The sequence below is a fragment of the Aquila chrysaetos genome, chromosome 6 (genome assembly GCF_900496995.4).
Source record: "Aquila chrysaetos chrysaetos chromosome 6, bAquChr1.4, whole genome shotgun sequence".
Classification (NCBI taxonomy): domain Eukaryota; kingdom Metazoa; phylum Chordata; class Aves; order Accipitriformes; family Accipitridae; genus Aquila; species Aquila chrysaetos.
Genome location: NC_044009.1, coordinates 1074350 through 1097697, shown reverse-complemented (window position 1 = coordinate 1097697; position 23348 = coordinate 1074350). Strand labels below are relative to the sequence as shown.

Sequence of the window (23348 nt, the reverse complement as noted above, 5' to 3'; positions counted from 1 at the left end):
CCCCCCCCGGGGGGGCAGAGCAGCCCACTCATTTGGGCCGAGCCCCGCAGACCCCCCCCCCCCCCCCCGCCACGCCTTCCCCGGCCCACAGCAAACCGCGGCCCGGGGGGCTCGTACAGCCCCGGCGCCCTTAAGGGAGCTCACGCGTGGCGCGGCCGGGCCCCGCGGGTTTTCCCTCCAGGTACGGCCTCGGCGCTGCCCGCCTCCCCCCGCGGAGAAGGCGGGCTCGGCGGCCGGCCTTGCCCCCGCCCCGGAAGGCGGCGGAGCGGCCCGGCCCGGCCCGGCCCGGCTCGGCTCGGCCGCGATGCTGCAGCTCCGGGACGCGGTGGAGGGCGGCCCGGCCGGCAGCCCCGGTTCCCCCGAGGCGGAGACGGCAGCGGCTCTGCTGGTGCCGAAGGAGACCGGGCCGTCCTTGGAAACGATCGCCGGGCGCGGCTCCCCGGCCGCCGGGCCCCCGCCTCGGCAGACGCTGCGGCCGCTCAGCGTGCGCACCGCCGGCCGCGCCGGCCGCCTGCGGGAGTACTTCGTGTTCCGGGTACGGCCGGGGGGCCGGCGGCGGTGGGGGGGGTGTGTGTGTGTGTGTGTGTCCCTCGCCCCCGTTAACCTCTTCCTTGTCCGTCCGTCCCCCCCCCCCCCCGCGGTTTAGCCCGGCACCATAGAGCAGGCGGTGAACGAGCTCCGCGCCGTCGTGCTGCCCGCCGAGGACGGGGAGGTGCAGAGCGTCTGGCTGCTCACCGAGTAAGTACCGCCGGGCCGCCGCTCCGGGCTGGGTGGAAGAAGCTCTAGGCTGGCCCCGGGGTCCGTCCCGTCGGCGTTCGGTGCCGTTCCGGCACTTGCCAACTGGACGTCGAGGCCCTGAGGCGGCAGTACTCGTGACAAGGGCCGGTACAAACACGGAATTCGCTCGTTACGCTAAGACCGCTAACGTAGCTCTAGTCAGCTACTGCATCGGAAGCCGTGCCCGTGCGCCGCGTTACAGGCCGTTAGCCCTCTAATTCGCCAGCAAACATAAACGGAGGCTGAGAGTTGGCAGCGTACCTGGACTAGGGCAGAGGAGCAAAGCACGAGCCGGGTCTGCCTGCTTCTTCAGAACAGCGCTTGGCCGGGATCGCAAGCCCCGAGCACTCTTCGGGGCGAGCAGGAGGCAGGGGCGGTTTCGGTCCCTTCACCGCGGCACAAGCCTAAGCTGCAGGGAGAGGCAGAGAAAAAAGGGTCACGGCAGGTGGAAACACCCCGGCCCGTTGCCTGGTCCCACTGTTTGCATTTACCTTTACACAACGAGGATAGCTTTGGTCTCACCGGCTTTACAGCCGTGTTCCTCTTGAAACAACAGACAATTTTTAATTCTTGTAAGGAGAGACAATTAAATCAGTAACACTAAAAGCAAGCTGTAGCAGATTTCAAAGGTGCTAGTTTCAAAGCTGAGCTCATTAACCTTAGAGTGAAAACACGACCTACTCTTAGGTTGCCCTAAGGATGAAATAGTATAGCTGTGATGGTCATACAACAATGTAGTGTGGCAAAACGCTCAGGGAAAGCTCAGATCTCTTATTCATGAAATTTGAAGAAACTGACAAGTTTTGAATGTACAGACTGTTCTTACAGAGGAAAATACTAAGTCAGACCACACGGTTAAAGAAAACTATTTCTCTCCCCAAACATGTACCAATGCAGTTAATAATATAGCAAATGTGTCAACACGCTAACAGCACGGTACTAAACGCTTACTGGAAGAGTTGTTGGAGACTCGCCTGCCCCATTCAGTAGCATGCGGTCTCAAGTAACAAGAGATAGCACTAGAGCGCGCTCTCACGATCTTCAGGCTTCCTCTGATTTTCTTAGTATTTTCCTATGTTGTAACATGACTATGTTGTGACATCCAACCTCTTATCAGACTTGCTGATTCAAAGCAAAGGCCATAATGGAAAACACAGCATTGCTAATTTGTTCCCCTTAGCGACTGTTTTATCTGTCAAGCCGTTAAGTGTTTCTAGCCAGCAATCAAAACTGCTGAAGTTGAGCGGTGTTGTCTTACCAGAATTGATCACTGGAACAACGAGAAGGAGCGTCTCGTTCTTATCACAGATTGGTCCCTCCTGATCTGCAAATACAACTTCATCAGCCTGCAGTGCCAGCACGTGACGAGGATAGGCCTCAGTGCAGTCGACACCATCTCCGTAGGAGAGTTTGAGTTCCCACCCAAATCTCTGAACAGGTAAGTTGACATAGTTATACCGTAACGTTACTGTAGTTCTTGTATTGCTACTGTAAATAGTTTGAGCTGTCAGCCTTTGTCACTGACCGTCGGACAGGTTTGAGAATGCTTCCTTTTGCTCACGTGACTTTGTAAACAATTACCAAAGCTTCGTGAGACCACCTCAGAGGAGCCGCTGTCCTGCTGGGACAGTTAGTAGTTACGTTAAAAGCGAGTTGCTCAAGGACTTTCAAGAGGAGATGAACAGATTTGGGAGCAGGAGGTCATCACCATTATGTAATGCAGTAAGTAGCAGCCAAAGTAGTACCGCGTCAGCATTACTAGAAAGCCGCGTGTGTCAGGTCGTACATAAACGCAGGCTACCACGGGCAATAGAGTTCACGCGTTGTAGCCTGGGTGTCTACTGAGGTTAACCTTTTGGCACTCAGTTTATAAGAATGTACCTTGGCATGTTTTAGGGGCTGAATTCTTCTATTGCTGTTCTAGAGGAAAAACTTACTGTCAAACCTGTATTTCAGCTTCCAGTTTTAAGCAGGTCTCTTTCAGACAGTACTTTTCTAATTAAACTTGCCTCAGAGACTCAAAAGTCTTACCATATAAATTCTGCCGTCTTCAATCAGGCGAGAAGGTATCGGTATTCGAATTCAGTGGGACAAGCAAAGTCGCGCCTCCTTCATAAACAGATGGAACCCGTGGTCCACAAACATCCCATATGTCACCTTCACCGAACATCCAATGGCAGATGCTGATGAGAAGATTGCATCCCTTTGCCTAGTAAGGACGTCACCTCTCCTATTCTAGTTGGCTTGTTGATCTCATAGGCTGGATACGACTTGGATTGCTTTGAAAAGATATAGCAGTTAAATCAAATAGGAGTACTTAAATCAAAGAAACAGAACTTAGAGCTATAAGCTACATTTCCCCATTCTCCAAATTTTCACTTGCAGGGCAGCCCAACTGTCAGTTTTTGCCAGCTACCCACAAATGGTTTATACAAGAAGGAAGCTGAAACTTTCAAAGGTGCAGTGTCCTGTAAAACCCAAAAGAAAATGGATCTTGGTGCTACTCCTGCTCTTGCTTACCTGACAGGCCGATACCTGACTTTTCCTCTAGGACTGCCAGCTAATTCAACAAATAGTTTAATTGCTAACTGTAAACCTTCACTTAGGTGGTTTTCAGTTTTTCTTGCAAGTCGTTTTCCTCTGAAGGTTTCCTTAAAAATAGAACACTATGGTAATTTAAGTTCAACACATCAGTGATAAAGGCAGCAGAACTACAATCAGACATAAACAATATTACTCACTGATGAATCTTTATGCATCCAGCCCATGCGTATAAGTTACTTGTACATAGCATTCTGGTATGGTGTTACCTCTATCGTTAAGGTTAAATGTCAGAACGTAAAGTTTATCGTGGCATGTGAGATCCACGACAACTACAGCTTTAGTGTTAGTCCTTTACAATTCATCATCAGCAGCTGCTTGCCTAACAATTTTTAAAACAATGGAAAACCATCAAGCTGTTTGTCTTCTTTCAGTTGGAACACTTTAAAGCTCAGCTAATTCAAGCTGTGAAGAAAGCCCATAAGGAGTGCCCCTTGCCAGGAAGGGCTAATGGCGTGCTAGTGCTGGAGCGTCCTCTTCTGATCGAGACTTACCTGGGATTGATGTCCTTCATCAACAACGAGGCCAAACTTGGCTACTCCATGACAAGAGGCAAAATTGGATTTTAAAATTCGTTGCATTTTAAAATTCATTGCATTTAATCTTTTCAAGGGAAAGCAATTTGATAGCGGTCTCCTGGGGAGAGCACGCTGTGTGGCAGAATACCCGATAATCAAAGTGAAGAAGTTTAGGGGAACAAAAGGTGGTGGTTGTGGATCTGACTGTTCACGGGAGGCCCTGGTTGTTATGGTCGGGTCAGATTCATCTGAAGCAGATGCAAGGTAGTGTCATTCTTGTATTTTCCATTCCTAACTACATGTTCTTCCCTGTTAATTAAGTGCAATTGGTATCTGCCACAAACACTCCGCACAAATAGCCAAGGTGCAGTTGAATGTTCATGCTGTATTACAGTTGCGTCCCTACATATGGTGTCAAATCATGTAGTGTGCTTGGGATTGATTTGTATTGTTTAAAGAGGTATTAGTGGTCACAGTTACACTAATCTTAGCATTTTGATTAATGCCTGTTAAGAATTTTGAAAGCTGTGTCAGTCATTCTTTTGCAAAACAGAGTCAGCAAATTTTGTTAAAGCTGTACTGCTACGTCCGCTCAGAAGCAGTGTATGTGAACTATTACTTCGTAAACTGAAGTATATGGCTGAATACGTGTTTGTTAGCTTTTCGTAAAAATACCTCCCTCTAAGAACTGTCTAACTTCCTAGTTTCTTATGTATGTTTTCTTGCTGCAGCCATAGCATAAAGACTCTTTTGAGAGAATATTGCCAAAAGCCTCACAAACACATTTGCCTTCAAAGCTATTATTTATAAAACTGAAAAGGAATTCTATTTTGATTAGATTTATATTCTTAGCATTTTTTCTTAAATCTACTCTACTTTGGGACAGCAGCAGTACAGGACTTCTTAATGGAGACAGATAAAACTAAGCACTGTACGTCAATCTTGATTTACACATACAAATGAAATTCAGAAGCAGCATAAGAGATGCCACAACTGAAACTGCCCATGAGGTTACTCTAACAAGCTTTTTCATTGTGTATGACCTTCTATGCGTGCTATTTTATCAGAGCATTTATCTGCACAACTACAATGCTGAAGAAATGCTGTGCTGCAGTGAACTTACTTAAAGTAGATGTGTGTTGATGAAACTTATGTAAGGCCGAAGTCATGATGGAATGCAACGAGTTGCATGCCCCTCTCAATGTATTTCCTAAGCTATCTATTTCATTTTCATTAATCTAGCAGTAAAGTTGAAATTTCAACTCACTGTGTTCTTTGTTCTTCATTTCGTGGAGACTGAGGCTGTGAAATTAAGTAGCACAAGAAAAAACATCCAATAAATTCCTAAACAACAGGCTCCCTTCCTTTGAAGAATACAGTGGTTGGCTACTCCAATTAAAGATAAAGGATAGTCCAATTGCTCTTTCCCCGCTGAACTGTCTGCTCCAGTTTGACCCAACTATCTAGTGCCAAAAGCTGCCATTTCAGTTGCCTGTAATACATGATTCTAAAGTATCAGTTATGATCCTTCTTGTAAAGATTCAGTATAAATCTACAGTAGACCAGGCACAATTACTGTCACCTGTCAACATCTTAGTCTGAAAAAGCAAAAACTATTACAGATGACTTAATTTGCTTTCTGAACAAAGAACTTGGTTTGCTTTAAATGTAAGTGATTTGCTAGAAAGCATCTTACTGATGTATCTGCTTCAGCTACAATATTTAATTCTAATACACCGGAAAAATCTATTGCCTTACAAGAGTAGATATAAACCATACACTGTTGCAGGCAAGTAACTGTTTCCTTGTGCTGGGATAAATAGCTACATAATGGCATCACTGGTAATATAGAAACAGACTTCAGAATGGAGACATGCAGGTTTATAGTTAGAGTCATACCAAGTTTGTAACTATCAAAATATTTATTGGAAATTACAAAATTTAAATAATAGCTATACATTATATACACACGGCTACAATTTTAGAAAGTAAGATTTCATAGTTCAAAGTTGAAGAGAAAGTTCAACTACATCAATACTAAAGTTTTCTTGAAATCCAGACCTCATTCTCTACGTTTCAGTTGCTACCTCACTTCATTCAAATGCAATCACAGTACTTTACACACTGGAGTTTGGGTACACTCCTTCAAATAAATATTTTATAAATACAGAAACTTCAGATTGGGCAACAGGGTTTGACCCCTTTCTTCATTCCTCCTCAACCTTGCAAGCATTTTTAATGCAAATGATTGTTATTTCACCTCTTCTCTTTCTAAGTAACACAAACAAAAGTTGTCCTTGCTCAGAAGCGCCATAGAGTCTCCACTAGAATGCCAGGAGAGAGAGACAATCTGGAAGTCACCTGCAGAAACAGATCAGAGTTTGTCAGCAAGAAGCTGACAGTCCGTACTCTTACTCTAGGAAAAGGTAGCTGGGGTAAGTCACACAATAGCAAAAAATACTCTCCCCACTTTGCAAGCGTTAACAGGGCATTCCATTTTGTTACTGCTGCAGCAGAGCCAATCTGTTCTCCAACAACAGTACACATAAGCTGCATTACTGACTCTTTTCCCCCAAACCTACAGTTACTTTGTACTCCATGTACAAGCATAGATTTTGTAGGCTCGTCATTTTAGTGCCAATAGATGCCACAAGATTGCTCACCGGTGCAGAGCTGCATACCCCCCATGATATTGCCGCTCCTTGTGTAGAGAGGAAGAAGTTGAATCTTTGTGATTTCTTTTCCATTTAATATGGAGAATGGCATTTACATGATCTAGCTAACGGCCTTGTATCACTTACTGCCAACCATAAAACTTCTCATCACCCGGGCCGACTCAAGAGTTCAGGTTCACATATGTTCTTCTATCTCCCCACATCAAATTTACCATGCAAGTTTTTCCCCATTGGTGTTTTGTTGTAGTGTAGTTGTTCTCAGAATACCCCAAAACATTATAGGCATTTCAGAGTCTATTTCAACACTTTGGCATTCTGCACAACTACAGTTTCTATGTAAATAAACTGATACAAATATAAATCTTGAGAAAGAATTTGACACACCATACGATTGAAGAAACAATTAAATCATTAGCCCCTGTGCTCTGTCCTCAATGTATTTTATCAAGTTTGCTATGTCTCCTGACGAGCTCCTCTTTTTTGAAGAGAGAAATACCTATTTCTAAAAAGCTCCAAACCCACATCTGAGCCATTTACACATGATAACACTTGGACCGATTTGTAAGTGGAAAAATATTTTGCAAATAAGAAGCTGATGATGGCCTGTGGAAGTTACCACAGGCAGCCTTACCTTCCATTGGAACCTGCACTGACACACAGCCAGCTGGGGACCATAAGTAGACTTTGCTGTTTCCTGTACATACAGCAAGTCGAGGTTGTCGTGGATCCCACTGGAAAGATTGGATCGCACACAGCTGCTCTAAGACTACAAACAGTTTCAGCTTTTGAATGTCCCAAATCCACACAGCGTTAGGAATGTTATCTGTCAGAAAGGGAAGAGGTAATCCTGTAAATACCTGAAGGATAAAAAGATGACACCTTTTCTTTTTTAAAGAAATGGCATTAATTGAGGTCTAACACAACACAAACCATTTAGGTACACCACAGGTTAAACACCACTAGAGCGCTGCCTAGCAGTGCCTTCAATTTTGCCTTGGAAATACTGCAAAAAGGATAAAAGCGACTTAGTTTGTCTTCCAGTCTTTCACTGGCTTTTATCAAATTATTCACCATTATGCTACTGTTGATAGGTTTTGCATCTGAACCACAGCTTTTGCATCCAGACATAAACAGTCCTTCAGGACCATCGAAGGGAAAGATTAAATGTTAATTCCATGACTTTCACTATTCGAGGTAATCGGAAGCCCCCCCTACTACAGGTTGTGAAGAATTCTGCCTTTCAAGAGACACTTGCTGTAAATGGAGGTGGAAAGACTTGTCTATTTCCTTTTCCAATACAGTGAGCTCGCATACATTTGAAGAGATACAAAAAGCATACTATTTTCATTAAATACAAAGCCAAGACCGAGTTAATGCACTGACAAGCAGTTCTGGCAGCTCACAATACTTTACATACGCTAGAAGACATAGACTGAATTTCCTCTGTAGTTACATGTTTGCACAACAGAGACCAGATTTTAAGTAGGGCCACGAGTCTTCTCATAGTGCCAGATAACTGACCCAATTACTGTCCTCATTTCTTTTATGAAAACACACCAGATACAATGAGTAGGTTTCCCCTTCTATATAGGGCGGTAGGAACTTACCATTTTTGGTTGCCAGGAAACAGTTATCTGGACTGAATGCCAACATCCCAATTCCCATTTTGGGATTGGCCCTGTCAGCAACTGGTTTGATATACTGTAAAGAAACTGGCACCTGGGAAATGTCATCTGGAATTTGAAATAAAAGTACTTTACTAAGCAAGCCCGAATGGACAAAATATTTAAATTCCAACTGTTAAAAACCCCCTCATCTCTGAAGTGATAGGACCATATTTTACTCTTCTCCAAGACGTTCCAATCAAAAACTTCAACTGTTTCAAGATACTCTGTCTTCATATAAACACCTTACTATTCTTGCCCTTCTACAAAAAAAGGCAGGCTGGAAATCCAGGCAACTCTGAGGTTGAACTATGAAAAAAAAGGAGAGATCAAATTTTTTGCTACCTTTTAACTAGTATTTCAAACAAACACCAGAGCAAAACAAAGGTGATTTACAGTACCACAAACAATGAGACAGTAAAAAAAAAAAAAAAAAAAAAAAAAAAGAAAAGAAAAAAACCCAATCATACTTTGTCTGCCATCTCTAGTATTTCAAAGCCAGTTGTCTGGAGGCAAATTTAAAGCATTGCTACGACTACAGCTTCTTAGACAAAAGCCAAATGGCCTTTTTCATGCTCTGCTTTTTTAGATAATCTCATACCTAAAGGATTAATTACTATTCTAAAACAGACACCAAGACTGTAACACCTTCTGCTTAGGTTTTTGGTTTTTTTTAAATTATTGGAACTGCCACACACTAGGATAAAGATTCTTAATTGCAATAATTCATCTGATTCTAGTAGTTATCTGCAACAGTTAAACTGAGTCATGAAATAACATTGCATAGATTGAACAAATCAGAAAAAAATCCACACAAGATTAAGACAACTTTTGCAAGTGACTCCAGGACTGAGATCTGGCTGCTATTTCTGCACCCAAGCAATTACAGTTCTTTTCTACAATATCCCACTAGTCTTTAACCTGCCTTCAAACCACCATGCAGACAGCATCCCCCCTAGCAGGATGCTTACTGCCCTTGGAGATCTTCAGTTAACTTGGGAGCCTTGAGCAGAGCATCCAGAGGATTCATTCCAATATCAAAGAGGCAGAGTTCGCCTGTAATGTTTATTTATAGAAAGACTTCACATGGCAAACTCAAGTGTCTCATTTTAGTAAACTTCGGCTTACATTTACTTTCTGTGCTGAAGAGAGAACTAGCCAATGCTCTTGTTGGAGGGAAAGAAAGTCTCTCTGTTTCAACAGATGGGGATTTCTCCACTTCTTTATACACAATCTACAAAGAAACAAGTGAGAGTTCTACAGAAGGGCCTTGGAGAATTTGAACATGGGCTGTTACCAAATCATCCACATCCCACTAACTCATTTTCAAGTGTATTGTATCTCAGCATCCCCTAGTTCATCAGCAGAGGAGAGGGCTTCAGTAGGCAAATATCGAATCCAGCATTCTCAATGAATCATTTACTATTTGGAACCATGATCAAGAAAACACTCTGTGACAAATAAACGAACCTTGAAGACTACAAAGAACGAGTCTGCCAGAGTACACCTCATTCATTATTCCTAAGAGCTAAATCTGGCAGTACAATAAATCATCTTCATTACAATGGGAACATAGATTTCATTTTTGCAACAAAGAATCTTTAATCAAATACTATCATAAATAAATGCAAGCAAAGTGCAACATTGCAGAAGGAAATAGCAAAAATATTTTAATAGTGTGCCTACAACATATTATTCCCAAATGCAAGCACCAGGATAAAATGCACCAACTGCACTTCCTCTCTCTGTAGGAGAGATTAACAGAGCTATTTCCATTACATATTTTACACCTAACTGGAAGTAAGGGCATTTTTCAGTCGTGAGAAGTTTTGCTGAGGTGCATTCAATGGATCATGCCTTGCTTCTGGTTAAGAGACATCAAGAGAGTCACGTGAATATTGCAGACCTGCAGTCTACACATCAACTCTTACAGGGTATCTGTCCAGACGCAAGACTAGTCCTTCCTCTGCAGTGGCACGCAGCACTACTAACACTGTGTGTTCTTTTTACCTTGACAGATGAGAACAGCTTGTAATTTTTGGAACAAAAGCTACAGCTCTCCACCTGCTGCCAACTACCCAGAATCTGTTGGGCCTTGCATATACATGTATGCAAGGATAAAAATAAATGATGACAGATGTTTACAGGAAATGCTCTTTAGGTGAGCTGGATGAGCTTGTACGTACAAGATGTAAATCTAATCACAATCCAGTTCCAACACTGTTTAGAGTCACAAATTGTATAAAGCTGAGACAAATCTCTCCTGTTAAGTTTCCCAGTTCACCATCACCTGCATACCCAAATCTGTATGCAATCACCATATACATCAAAATACACAGAAGTCATCTGGGCATCTATTAGTGCTAAAGCTGAGAGGATCATACACATGTATTCCATCAAACTTGAAAGGATTCCTCTGTTTTTCTTACATCCCCATTTTTTCCTGCAATTTCCCAAGCTCCCTTTACACATTAGGAGGGGAAAAAGCAAGGTCTCCAGAATGAGATGTATTTACTAGCATCTTTTGGATACAAATAGCAGCGTCAAAGTGCTGCTAACGATTCAATGGATTTTGGATCTGTACTTACAGTCTTGGTATTAGCAATGGTTGCTGGATGCTCAAACTCTGTGATCTTCTTCCAAGTTACATGGTTCAAGATACGCACCTAATTCAAGAAAGCATTGCAAGACAAAACTGTTACGACAACATTCAACAAATGGTTTAGATAAGAGAGAAAATAAACCTATTTCTGACCTTTTCATCATAGCTGCCAATTGCCAAGAATTGACTGCTGGGACTCCAGGCGATTGATTTTATGCCTAGTGACCATTCGTAAGCCCGATACATAGATAACAGTCTGCCATCGAGGGAGTACAGCAATACTTTATACTGAAACATAAATAGATTCATTCTTAAGACTAACAATATTGCTAAAAGCCATAGACAGGCAAAATTATTCCTTCCAAACTCTCCCTGCTTAAAATGCAGCAAGTTAAATACAAAGGGCGTGGTCTCTTATCTGTGACTTGAGACAAGAGGCTCTAGGCTTCCAGTTTGGCTCTTCTGGCACTCACAGAACACATCCAACCCCATCCCCAAGAGCACAAATGCCCCACTGGGCCTGAACAATGGCCCGTCCAGCTCAGCACTCTTCAACAACATCGGTAGCAGATGCCATTATGGAAAACTGTCATGCTCCTTCAGCTTCTGCAAGCCATCTGATTAGGGATGTTACAACCCTCCCCATTCCCAGGGCTATCTGTTTTGATCATGCTGCCCATAACTTTATGGCCACAGGAGGACACTTTTCTATACCTAGAAGTTCACATACTCAGATCAGAGAGGACAGCAATTTATATATATGCCTTGCCAACTTTTTGGATAAGTACTTTTACTTAACTGTAAAATTACTGTGCAATGCAATGTAAAGTAAAATGGTAGAAGAGTCTTACAGAAGAATTCTTTCATTATTCTTTCATTATTTCAACAGTGGCTTCCGCAATGTTTACAATCTTTTTTTTTTTTTTCCCAAGATAAATTAGAAAGAAAGCTACTAAGATAATTTGCTGCCATTAAAGTTTTACATAACCATTTGACATTCACTTGTAAGGACATCCATTACCAATACAAGTATAATATTTAAAATGGTTTGAGTTCAGCTGTTAGGTTTAAAAGAAAAAATTGTAACACTAGTTATTTTAGTTACTGCTTTACACGTGGCGGCTAAAAACCAGCTTGAACTCTCCAAGAAAATAATCTGCTTTTTCCTCATACCTCCAGACACGTATCCCACACTGCCAGAACACAGCCATTAGGAGCCCATTCAATCCCAAACAGATCTTGTGTTTCAGTGTCAAAATGCTGCCCCCAAAAGAGAAAAAACAAAACCATTTGAAATATTACACTAACAAATACTGTTGCATCTGACCTAACATAATCCTCAGTTTTATCCTTTTAAGTGCTACCACAAATGCAAAAGAGCCTTTTATATGCTAGCGTAGAAACAGAAATATTTTCTTTTGTATTAGTGTGCTGCATTCACTGTTTCTTTGGTTTCCCTTTACAGAAAGGGCAAAAAGTTGCTATACCTTAAAATGAACAGCATTTCATAAGAAAATAAAAGTAGTTACACTGAATCAGTCAAGAAATCTAGCTAGCCTAATTCCTTGCCTCAGAAAGACCAGTACAGGATCATTAGGGAAGAGCTTGGGAACGTGACAAGCATTTAGTGGCATTTCCCAAATTTGGCTATCAGCTTCTAATGAGACTCTGAATTCCTGAACCAGAGGTGATGCTATGTACAGACTAGTTCTTAATGGGTTTTAATTTCTCAGATCCACCCAGTCCTCTACGACATGCTAGTGTGCATCCTTCACAGTTTATTGTAAACGGTAGCACAGTTTATTGTAAAGAAGCTCATGCAAGAATTTAAAGGTGGAACTTTTGCATTCCATCAGAAATTCTATATGCACATATAGTATATATTGGCCTCCTGAACAGAATACTGCTACAGAAGTATGCCTGCAGGCCAATGGAAGAGCCAGATGCTGGATAGAAAATGCATCGGTAAGTCTAAAACCAGACTACGAAAGTGACCGATTCTAAAGCAGCCTGCAACATATGCTTGTAGTCTATGCAGAAGCAGTGGTATGCAAGGACATATCTTACCCTCAGTAGCTGCCAGTCGCTGCATACGAAGATGCTAATGAAGTCTTTGCAGTCACGTCTTTCTGCTACTGCCATATAGCGGCCATCCTTAGTGAAAGCTATCCCTGCACACGACACAAAGTTAATAACAAAAAAAAAAAAAAGAGAGAGAAAGCAAGACAATAGCTGACAATTCTTCAATAAAGAGCAGTTAATCCCAATTCAAAGACATAAAAAGACAAGGAAAAATATCTTCACCCAAGATCACATTAATCGAGGCAATGTATAGTGTTACCAATTGGTTTGTGCCAGCAGTTCTTAAACTTTGAATATACTATTTCTAAGGATGCAGCTTCACAGCTATTACAGAACTTCAGCATGCTTCAAAAAACCACATTTGGTTACTAAGACAGTCGTTATATAAAAACCACAGACTTCAAATAAACAGTTCATTTAGTCCACCTAAATGGCTTAGTTATGCAACCATTGGTACTCCACCAACTTCCAGGCATTGGTTCCCCACCTACTCTTACTTTGTATGCAATACTTAATTGTCTTTGTCATATATGGGATATCACTATATACAAGCCTCAGGCAGGAAACTGCTAACCACAGCCATGCAGCTAGACAGTCCTGACATGAGCTTCCCTTTCAAATCTCTTCATGTGTAAAAGATGACAAAAGCCACTTTGGATTAGTGTTTTTCATCACCAAAGCATCCAGCTTAATTTAACATCTTAAAGGACCCTTCAGAGGCAAACACAAAGCTGCACATTTGAAGAACAGGCACATAGATCAGATGTAATCCTTCATTCGCGGCGAGAATATGACAACCCCAGAGCACATCTTAGTGCATTGCGGCAGGTGGCACACAGGGACTGATCTCAGACCTGCATCCCTGAGGGCAAGCTACCCCTCACCAGGGAGGGTGCCAGAGCCTGTTCTGAAACATGTGTTGCATCATTACACACCAAATTCATTCTCCCTTTCTGCCATATTAAAAAATACCATTCTGGTGTTAGATTTGTGGCACTTACCCTGCTGACAAGCTTTGGGATACTTGATGTAAGATACAGATTTTGTACACAAGGACCACACAGTTATCCGCAGCTGTCACAAAGAGAAAGAGACAAGGAAGTATTTGTTTAGTATAGATTAAAAAAATTAAGTAAATGGAAACCCATAAACCTAATTCAGCAACACAAAGTAGATCAACATACATTCTGTAGTTAATTAAACTTTGCAGCTATTCTACATAGCTCAAACACAAAGCCCTGAGAAGCAACTGCGAGGAATTGTCTCCCAACTCCCTTCAGTTAGCAAGGTTACTTATTCCAAATTATCATCACAGGCACACTGAATACTCTAGAGGGGTATATAAGATGCAGAACACCAATATGGAGGAAAGCTCTTCATTAACACTGAAGTTACTGACACTAGCATGAATCTACCTACACGATTGCCAGTGTATCATACATAGACACTTTTGAGTTGGAAAAACACAGTTCCATCACAGAATCTGGAAGAGAGATGAGAAGTTTCTTGCACTGATGAATGGATGAGAAGTTACAGCAACTTCAGAACATTCCATCTCTTGGGAAAAGGCTACTACGTATGAAAATTTAGCTGTATTTTTCAACTTCTAGACACACTCAGTTTTGACAGCTAATTTGCATTCTGTTCTTCCCTCCTCAGCCACCCACAAGGCGGCAACATTACATAATTACTGAAAGAATTAGAAAAGAACCAAAATACGCTATGCAAAGCAAGGCATTAAACATCACGTTTGGGGTATTTCTGGAGGCTTGTGCATCCATAAAACACAAAAACTGCAGAGAAGGCAGTCAGCTGCAAAACAAGCCTCTCCACAGCTCTTCAAGGTCACAGCCTGCATTCTGGAAGCTCTGCGTTGCCATCTGCAGATTATTCAATTAAAAACAAATACTTACGCTCCCTTAGCAACGGCAGCCACACCAGACATATGTGCATTAATCAGTATGTCATGTGAACCTTTGCATTTATATCTGGAGCAAGGAATGCTTCCAGTGTAATTTTTTTCTTGTGTTTTCCTACATTTTATTGCACCAAGGTAAGAGATTCTACAAGAGATGCAGGTAAAACAATTTTTGCAATAAAGGACCACAGTCATAAAGCCATCTTTCCCAGAACTACTGAACAACAAAACTAGTTCCGATTCATTAAATAAGTAAAACTTCAGCACTGTCCACCATTTCATCATCCTCCTGCATCAGATGCAGACCGTCAGCATCACCAGCAGTCTTGGGAGGAAGTTTCTGCTACACTTCTTTGTGTGTTTGTTCTCAACACGCATTTTCCTTCCCTGAAGTCACTGGTACTATTCAATGGTGACAAAGGACTCCAAGGTAGCATCCTATGAATCTGTTCTACCTGGTAATGCTATAGACTGTGCGTTGCAACAGAACTTGCAGGTTTTTTTCATTGCTGACACTATCATTTTTGCTAGAAGGCATGACTTCAGTAATTAACACGGTGTTCAAACCAAGCTACAGAATCCTAATAAATTCTGCCTCCCTCCAGAGATATGCGGAGTCCCAAAGCAAAAGAGCAGTATTAGCTGTTCTCCCTACTGCTTTTTATATACAGAAGAAACTTCTGAGACTTGAAGAGACAACACAGAAATCAATTTTTTTTTTAATTTATTACAGGAAAGAGCGCAACCAGATCGGATTCCACTCCGCTCCTATCCAAAGTTAGAAAAGCTATTGCACCACTATTTAATGTGGTATTTATTATTCTCTTCCTTTATTTTACTGGTATGAAATTGCAACTAGACATCAATAGTACCACCTTTAAGTTTAGCAGGTCCTAGAGGAATCCACTAGATGAACAACATTAATCAAGTTTTATCACTGCAACTGCTCGCTTCCGGACATACAAAAATACAGCATTGTTAGTCTGCTCTTCATGCAAGATTTACTTTAAAAATACCAACACAATGCCTACTCACATTCTTCTATAGCAACTGCAATAGTGATATGCTGCTTGCTCCTATTAATTGCAGTGTTAAATGTACTTGCTGCTGTTCCTCCCTTGACCAAAACACGCAACATACACAACACACATTCTACAGCCACTTAATACAAGCTTAGCAGCTGCAAGCTTTGAATGCTGAGGTCTGGATCGTAATTTTTCCTGACAAAGGCTTCCAAGTTTACATTTGTGCTGCTACTTGGCCTCACAATCAACTCACCTGGCCTGCTGTGTGTCAAACACACTTCTATCCTGGACCACATCGGCTGGCTCAGAGCCTCAGAACAAGGCAAAACCTTACTGCTCACACCCAGCTCAAGCGCGCAGGAAGAGGAAAATCTCTAGAGGTGAGAAACAGTACATCACGTGCAGAGCTCTTAGTGTCACCTCTGCCTTGCCTGAGGCTCCACTGCAGAAGTGAAAAGGCACATACACCTTTCATTTTAAAAAGTCTTTCTGCATCCATCTCCACTTCATCCTTGGGTGCAGTCCTCTGTTTGCTGTTCAGACAGAACCTTCTCTGAAAGGGTCAAGTTTTTCAACTCCCCAGAGAAGACAGTAATAATGGTTTCCCTGTTCATTCTTGTCATGTTGCACTTAACTGCTGAGCATGCACTTCACCGACTTCAAAAGTTTCAGTAACATTAAACACTGATATTATATGGGGCAATACAGTGCTGCTCCAACATCTCCCCAACACATCATTTCTAGCACGAATGGCATAAATTGCAGTAATGCCATCGCAGTACTGGGGAGACACTACAGAACACAACCAGCACACACTCGTGGGATGTTTACACCCAATTGACAAAAACACCACAAAAATACACCTTTGAAAACAAAGACCTATTATTATACTGGATGCCTACTACCCTTTGATAGATAACCAAAGCACTTCATCTTCCGACTTGGTCTAAATCAGTCACAACACACCCATAACAACTAATAAGATCCTCTTTTCAACTTCAGTATCTCTCTCCTGAAAAGGCTGCAAGCTAGTAAGGGAAGCATACAACCACAAGTCAGAGACCACGTATATGTTATGCTGTAACTTCATTGCAACCTCTTGCCCACATCACACAAACATATAACCTGAAGTCTTTGGCCTAGTGTTACAAATATGTAAAAGCACACCATTTTGATTCCTGAAATTAGGATTCTTTTCAGTTGTTCTATTTGTGTACACTCAAACATTTGTATAAACTGAGAAAGTTACATTATGTGCTTAATGTATGGACTTCACACCTATCTTACATGGATTAACAGTATGTTTACAATTAAATTGTGACAAACAATATTCCCAACTGGAACTGAAACATTATTCACAATCTTGCCCAAGCTGCCACCATAAACTAGCCCGAGAAAGTCATATCTGCTAGCTGTGAAATAACCTATGAGAGACAGAAACATAAACTGCACGGAGGGTGAAAAGAGAAAGCCAAACACTTAAAAAATTACAATAAATTGCATTGCACTTGCTTGCTTTTCTCAGAGACTCTGAGGGGAAGAGACAATTGCTTTTACAGCAGGAGAACAGATCGTGGTCAATTAAATCTGCAGCAAGCACTTCACTGATCATTTTGAGGGGTACTTTCTCTTTAGCATAGATGACTCGATTAAGTGGAGTTGTCAAACTCAAATCCTAATGATAATGGTGTCTGAGAAGTTTTCAGCTGTTGTTTTGCAGTGGAAAAACAAACCAAAAGCAGAAGCATTTTTAAAATAGCCTAAAAACAGCTGAGAAATAAAAAGTATTTAGATGGTAACGTGATAAACAGTCTCCAGTGCTGGGTTCAGGACTACGTCCCAATGTTGACAGCTATAGGCAGGTGTAAGACTGGTGATTTTCAATAGATAAAAACACACTTTTAAACAACCTTGCATCTCAAATGACTGTCAACTTTTGTCCCAGACTTGACTGGGTCACAAGGCCTCCTTACATAGCAGTGTCTGTCAGCACCGGATTTCAGAAGCTTATTCAGAGCACATTCCTCGACAGAAAGCATTTTTCAACCAATGTAGCCATTTACAGTTACTAAGGATTAGCTCCAATATACACAGAAACACACGCTTTCTTCCCCTGCTGCTCTAGTTCGAAAGAAGCTCCTTAATGCTTCAGTACCTAACGTGGAACTACAGAAAGCACAACCTATGTAGTTTATAGGTATGGCTCTTAAAAGAAACACTCAAGAACAATGCTGCTGATCTTCAAACTACCACAAAACATGAAAGTCAGGAGGAAGCAGAGGATCCATTTGCCTTCTCCGTATCTTTTACCTGCAGCTCTTGTCTCAGCTCTGCATGTGCCTATGAATTTGGGTGGAACAACAGCACTGTAAGAGAGATACCTGGCACAACACCTTCCACAGGTCAAACTGATTACGTGGAATCTTCTAGCAATCAGCTTGCTGTGTTACACACTGAGGGCATGCGGAACTGCCTCACAAAATGGAGTAGATTTCAGCAGGAGAGGAAGCACCTGCTACAAAATAAGTAGCAAACGATAGCTATGGGTCAACAAGCTGCTTTCTAGTGCACTGCATGAATCAATATAATTAACATGGTATTCCAACTTTTTCAGATTCCAGATAGACTTTGCATAGTAGGCTTTCAGAAGGTGTTTTTCCAGCTAATTTAGATTTGCTCTTGATTAATCAAATGAGAAAAAAAGTACCTCCTTTCCCCACCCCACTCCCCCCGAAAACCTGCTTTTCCTAACAAAACTGTACTCTAGGTTGGTATAAACAACAAGGTGATGAAAAACCAAGTTGCAACTATTCTGACCACTTCTCACATGTACCTTTAAGATATAAGCAGACAATTAAAGAAAAAAAAAAAGACTTCCAAGTTTGGAAGTACCTTTGAATGTATCCGGCTGCCCAGTAAAACTAGTTTTTGCCTGGTAAAACCTAGCAAGTCTGTACCTTACCTTGCAGTTTGCCAGTTCCTCCAGTTCCAACATCGCAAGAGTTTAAGCAACAAGCCTACATCTTTTCTACATGTCAGCAGGACTTCCATCCTAGATGCTGACAAAATGACCTCTCCACACTTAACACTTAAGCTAACATAGAGCACAAAGACACTTTCAAAATTATGAGGCAAGTAACTAGGTACTATACCCACTTCTGTAATTAAGCACAGTGAAGTCCTCTGCATCTGCCACTAATCCATTACTGTGAAAAACAACCCACTATCAAGTGAAAGGATAGAGTCTCTATGTACTTCCTCCGATAAGACTGCACCATTTAGTTGCCTTGTATATCATGCTGTTTACTGCAGTAACTGTGTAGAGATTAGACAGGTACCTGCACCATTCAACATTACCTTGCGTAACAATTCTGGGACCCAAAAAACCTGCATATTATTACAGATTCATCTCCAATAAGAACTCTGCAAATGCAAAATTATATGTTAATATTAAGTGCATACAGAGTATCACTGCCTGTCTCAAAAGACTGAACAGAGTCAAAACGGATTTTGGAAACATGTGTCAGAATTCTGCTGCACTCATCTCAAGCTAGGAACTGCACACCAGTCACATCAAAAAACCCACAATGTTATTCACTATAATGCTGACCACAAAGAAACTCGACTGCAAGTTAGCTGATGAATAATTTTTCTGAGGCACTAAGTAAGTATGGATTGCTAGAAATAAATTAGTACAACCATATCCTTTAAAAAATTCTAGGAATAAGGAAGTTATTTGTGATCTTACAGTGGAGCTCACATGTTGACCTGAAGAATTACAAGTATGAGTAATTAGTTGGTGCTGTTTGAAAATGTCAGGCCACCAAAGCCAAGCTGCACTGGTTGCCAGCTCTCCAAGCAATCACTGAATTTGATAACGTACATAATACACCAATATTAAGTATCCTGACAGTTTCTGCCTCGAGCACTACTCATGTCTGTCCCACCAGACTATGGATTTAGCAGAGAGAGAGTAAACACAACTCAGACATCGGCATAACCCAGGCAGCTGTCTGACGAAAGCTAATTTAGCAACCTGTTTACAGCTGGAAAGAAAACTTATCCCAACACAGATGCCAACTTGGCAAAGGCTTAATGAAATCCTCTAAGGTCAAACCAAGTTCTGTTGGGAGGCAATAAATACTTGCGAGTCCACCCCCACACACACGTGCCATGAGATACTCACTTGTAGCACATAGCACCAGCCTTCAGTTTGGGTTACTGACTACAACACTTCTGCCTGACTGGCAGGCATGTCTTTACTGACCTCAGGTTGAAATCCTGGACTCTTTTTTTTTTTTATTATTATTTTAATCGCCATCAGGGTGATTCATTCCCAGGAAAACTAAGGCGTAAATTCATCACTCCTCATAACCCACTATCTAAAGGGGTAGGGGAACAGAAAGAGACTGCTTTATAGCCAGAAAATCTGTACCCCAGCCAGCACTAAACATCCTTTCCAGAGAATTCCACCACGTGTGCATCAGGAACTACACTGTAACTGCACGCAAGTTTCTCCACAGGTTCCCTGGAGAGCACCAGCGTTTGCACTAACTCCAGTCTGCACACACAGATGACAATGTCCCCCATCTACATTCCACTGACATTGGGATTTGCATGAAAAAAGGAAAAATCTTGCAGTGTAGCACTTGAATTCAGTGCTAGCGAGGGTTATGACACAATAACATGTCACCTAAAACCCACCTACAGTTTTGGTAAGAGTAAATACAGCAAAGAGAAAAGCGTCTTGCATGTAGTTCTTAGCTATTTTCTGACCATCCACCATTGTACTGAATTACATGAATCGTCAGCTCTAATCCAAAGACTATAAAGGTAGAGAGTCAGACTTCCATGTGCCTTCCAACAAGCCCAGTGCCCAGCATCCACAAACTGATTTGGATTCTACCTTAGTGTGGATTCCAGAATATGGCTCTTAATCAATAAGCCCTTACAGGTGTTTTAACTTCAATTTTGCAAGTGGTTCTATCAACAGCAGTCTGACTCCTGTGTGTCAAATCAAGCAGTTATGAAAGTATTTCCAGGATCTGGTTCTAAATTTCATCTCAAAGGTCAATAAACCTAAGACCATATTTTTTAATTCCCTAGCCACTCTTCAATGTTTATGGTGTGGGGTTTTTTTTTTTGCTGAAAACCCTAAGCCTTCTCTGAGCTACAAACAACACATCTGATTTCTAAAATTGCTTCGATGAATGCCAGTCATCCCTACACTTTTCTCAAACACAAAATCTTACCTTCAAAGCTAACTGTCCATTTTCTATCTTACCATCAGAAGCAAGAGGATAAAATGTTAACAGAAGAACTAACATCTAAACTGGAGTTAACCTAGATTACATATATGAAGAGAGAACTACATCCGCATTCTTTACCACCACTACAGCTTTAAGAGCTTTAGGTTATTTTAAGAGGCAAAGGGCAGACAGTAACATCTGATACCGTGGAGAGCAATCATGACTTCACACTTACATGGAACTCAGTTGTATTGAGAATGTGACGACCATCCGGACTCCAGCATGAAGCCACCAACCCTGCTGACCCCTCGTCTATCTTACAGTGCCAGTCTGGCTGCTCCAAGGACCAGACCTAGGTCAGAGAGGAAACCAAACAGACAGTGCAGCAAACGAACAGCTCCTCAAAACCTCTGCTTATGAGAAAACGCTACAGCTGAGAAAAGGTTCCTGCATTGCATACCAGAGAGGTCAGGAAACCTCTGAAAGCCCGTGGCCATGAAGGACTGGCGCTGGATCCCACTACAAAAGTAAGCTCCACACCTTTGTGTGCTAATACAAATTGTGAAGTAAGGGGGGGGGGGGGGGGGGGGGTGGTGTTCTGGGACAAATATTCTGAACATCCAGCACTTAAAAAAAAGAGTTGTAGTCCATTTAGCAAGTTTGCATGTATTTATTTTCTACTGAACTGAGAAACTGTAAGATAATTTACGGCTTTGATTTGCTTTGATAAATATTTTCATTCCAAATTTGGTTTGTTTTTTTTTTTTTTCCTCCAAACTAAGACGTTTGTCCTGGTTTTAAAAATAATGGCATGCTGGGTTATCCTTAAACCATGCGTTATCGATAACAATGTCGGTTACTTTAGCAAAAGCATTGAACTAGTGCTTGCCGTTAAGAAGCTCTCACGCACACCCCACACAACCCCAGTAGGAAACACACCCCGTCCTTCTTTTGTCCTTACCTGAACAATCCCGCGCTTGTACATGGCACATAATATGAACAGAGAATCAGACGACCATTCTATATACTGGATCTGATCCAGGCAAGTGTACAGCTGGAGGATCTGGAGGGTATTCACATCCCGAACCACCAAACGGTACTGCACGCACGAAGCCTGAACAAGAACAAGACCAAACCTGAGCTGGCGCACCAACACCGGGCTCGAAGCACGACTTGCAGGGTGCCGTGGCAGGACGCCGCGCTGCCGCTCTCCCGACGCGCTTTAGACAAAACGAGGTTTTTTGCTTTCAGAGGCTTGGCGTGCGCCGTGCCCTACTGCAAACTACAGTAAAAACGGTTAAACCAGGAGGAAAGGGGGGTTACGTTAACAGAAGGAGTCCTCGCTCATTCTAGCGCTGCTGGTTGACTGATCCCACTCTTAGAAAAAATTATTCTTCCTCTCGTAACTATTATTTACTCAGCCTTAGCCAGGCCTCTGCTCCAAAGACACCTCCCCTGTTGACTAAAAGCCTCTTCGCCAGCAAGCCGCCCCACACACGCCGTTCGGTTTTTCCAGGACCACCAGCCCGACCGCCGCTTCTTCAGCGCCCGCCTCCGGGGAACCCAAGGCCCGGCCACACCGGGGGGGTTCCGGGGGCCCCGGGCTGGCTCCGCCGGCCGCTGCCGCGGTGGAGGAGGAGGAGGAGAAGGAGGAGGAGGAGGAGGAGTAGCCGTTGCCGAGCCCTCGCCCGGCCCCAGCCGCGGGGCCCCGCTTCACCCGACGGCCTCCTCAGGCGGGCGGGCGGGAACGGCCCCGGTTACGCGCGACACCCCCCCCTCCACCTGCCCCGGGCGGCACCGGCCTAGTACTCACCAGGCACTTGCCGTCCGGGGAGAACCTGCCGAGCAGGCCGGAGAGCTTGAACAGCTCCGAGAAGTTCATGGCGGAGCGGAAGACCGGGGAGAAGAGCGGCCGCGCCGCCGATTCAAACCCGCCCGCTCCGCCCGCCGCCCCGGCCCTCGCCCCGGGGGCGGAAGCGGGCGGAAAGGGCGGGAGCGGGGTGGCCGGGGTGGCCAATCGGAGCTGGGGAGGGCCGGGGGCGGGGCGCCGCCCCGCGGCATGCCGGGAGCTGTAGTCCCCGGGGCCGGGCCGTGCCCGCCGTGCGGCGGCGGGAAGCAGGCGGGAAGCCGCCCCGTGAAAGTAATAGTTATGCAAATGAGCCCTTTAACGAGAGGCGGTGTGGCCAGATGGCCCTTCTACAGCCTGCCTCCCCCGCCGCCCGGCTCCTCCCCGTCGT

At 43.1% G+C, this 23348-nt stretch overlaps 3 protein-coding genes across 6 annotated transcripts in view; 2 read left to right on the top strand and 1 right to left on the bottom strand.

The window, feature by feature from the left end:
• The first annotated feature begins 233 nt into the window (after window positions 1-233).
• TPRG1L (tumor protein p63 regulated 1 like) lies at window positions 234-5158 on the top strand. Its single transcript, XM_030017722.2, has 5 exons — window positions 234-535; window positions 647-738; window positions 2039-2215; window positions 2836-2989; window positions 3753-5158. Exons 1-5 carry the CDS (start codon window positions 305-307, stop codon window positions 3945-3947), a joined length of 849 nt encoding a protein of 282 aa, XP_029873582.1. The 5' UTR covers window positions 234-304; the 3' UTR covers window positions 3948-5158.
• Window positions 3384-23093, bottom strand: WRAP73 (WD repeat containing, antisense to TP73). Of its 3 annotated transcripts, none has more exons than XM_041124294.1 (12): window positions 22925-23087; window positions 22073-22225; window positions 21347-21463; window positions 13921-13993; window positions 12905-13008; window positions 12011-12097; window positions 10991-11125; window positions 10824-10901; window positions 9364-9469; window positions 8179-8304; window positions 7203-7394; window positions 3384-3443 (listed from the first exon to the last, which is right to left on the bottom strand). In XM_041124294.1, the coding sequence occupies exons 1-12, from the start codon at window positions 22991-22993 to the stop codon at window positions 3430-3432; spliced, it is 1254 nt and encodes a 417-aa protein (XP_040980228.1). In that variant the 5' UTR covers window positions 22994-23087; the 3' UTR covers window positions 3384-3429. The 3 variants fall into 3 exon arrangements, with proteins under 3 accessions (XP_040980228.1, XP_040980229.1, XP_029874174.1); XM_030018314.2 differs by lacking the exon at window positions 3384-3443 and adding an exon at window positions 5731-6257 and having other exon boundaries at window positions 22925-23093; XM_041124295.1 differs by lacking the exons at window positions 3384-3443; window positions 10991-11125 and adding an exon at window positions 5725-6257.
• TP73 (tumor protein p73) overlaps window positions 21482-23348 on the top strand; it is a 37920-nt gene continuing 36053 nt past the window's right edge. For both annotated transcript variants that reach the window (XM_030018309.2, XM_030018312.1), the window contains exon 1: window positions 21482-21638. In XM_030018309.2, coding sequence (XP_029874169.1) covers window positions 21607-21638 — 32 coding nt within the window. In that variant the 5' untranslated portion in view covers window positions 21482-21606. The remainder of the gene's footprint in view (window positions 21639-23348) is intronic.

Coding starts and splice junctions, on each gene's coding strand:
- TPRG1L (XM_030017722.2), top strand. CDS start 305: ATGCTGCAGCTCCGGGACGCGGTGGAGGGCGGCCCGGCCGGCAGCCCC. Junction 536..646: donor GGGAGTACTTCGTGTTCCGG/GTACGGCCGGGG, acceptor CCCGCGGTTTAG/CCCGGCACCATAGAGCAGGC. Junction 2,990..3,752: donor AGATTGCATCCCTTTGCCTA/GTAAGGACGTCA, acceptor GTCTTCTTTCAG/TTGGAACACTTTAAAGCTCA.
- WRAP73 (XM_030018314.2), bottom strand. CDS start 22,993: ATGAACTTCTCGGAGCTGTTCAAGCTCTCCGGCCTGCTCGGCAGGTTC. Junction 7,395..8,178: donor TTTCCTGGCAACCAAAAATG/GTAAGTTCCTAC, acceptor CCTTTCTGACAG/ATAACATTCCTAACGCTGTG. Junction 6,258..7,202: donor AGTGCAGGTTCCAATGGAAG/GTAAGGCTGCCT, acceptor CTGTTTCTGCAG/GTGACTTCCAGATTGTCTCT.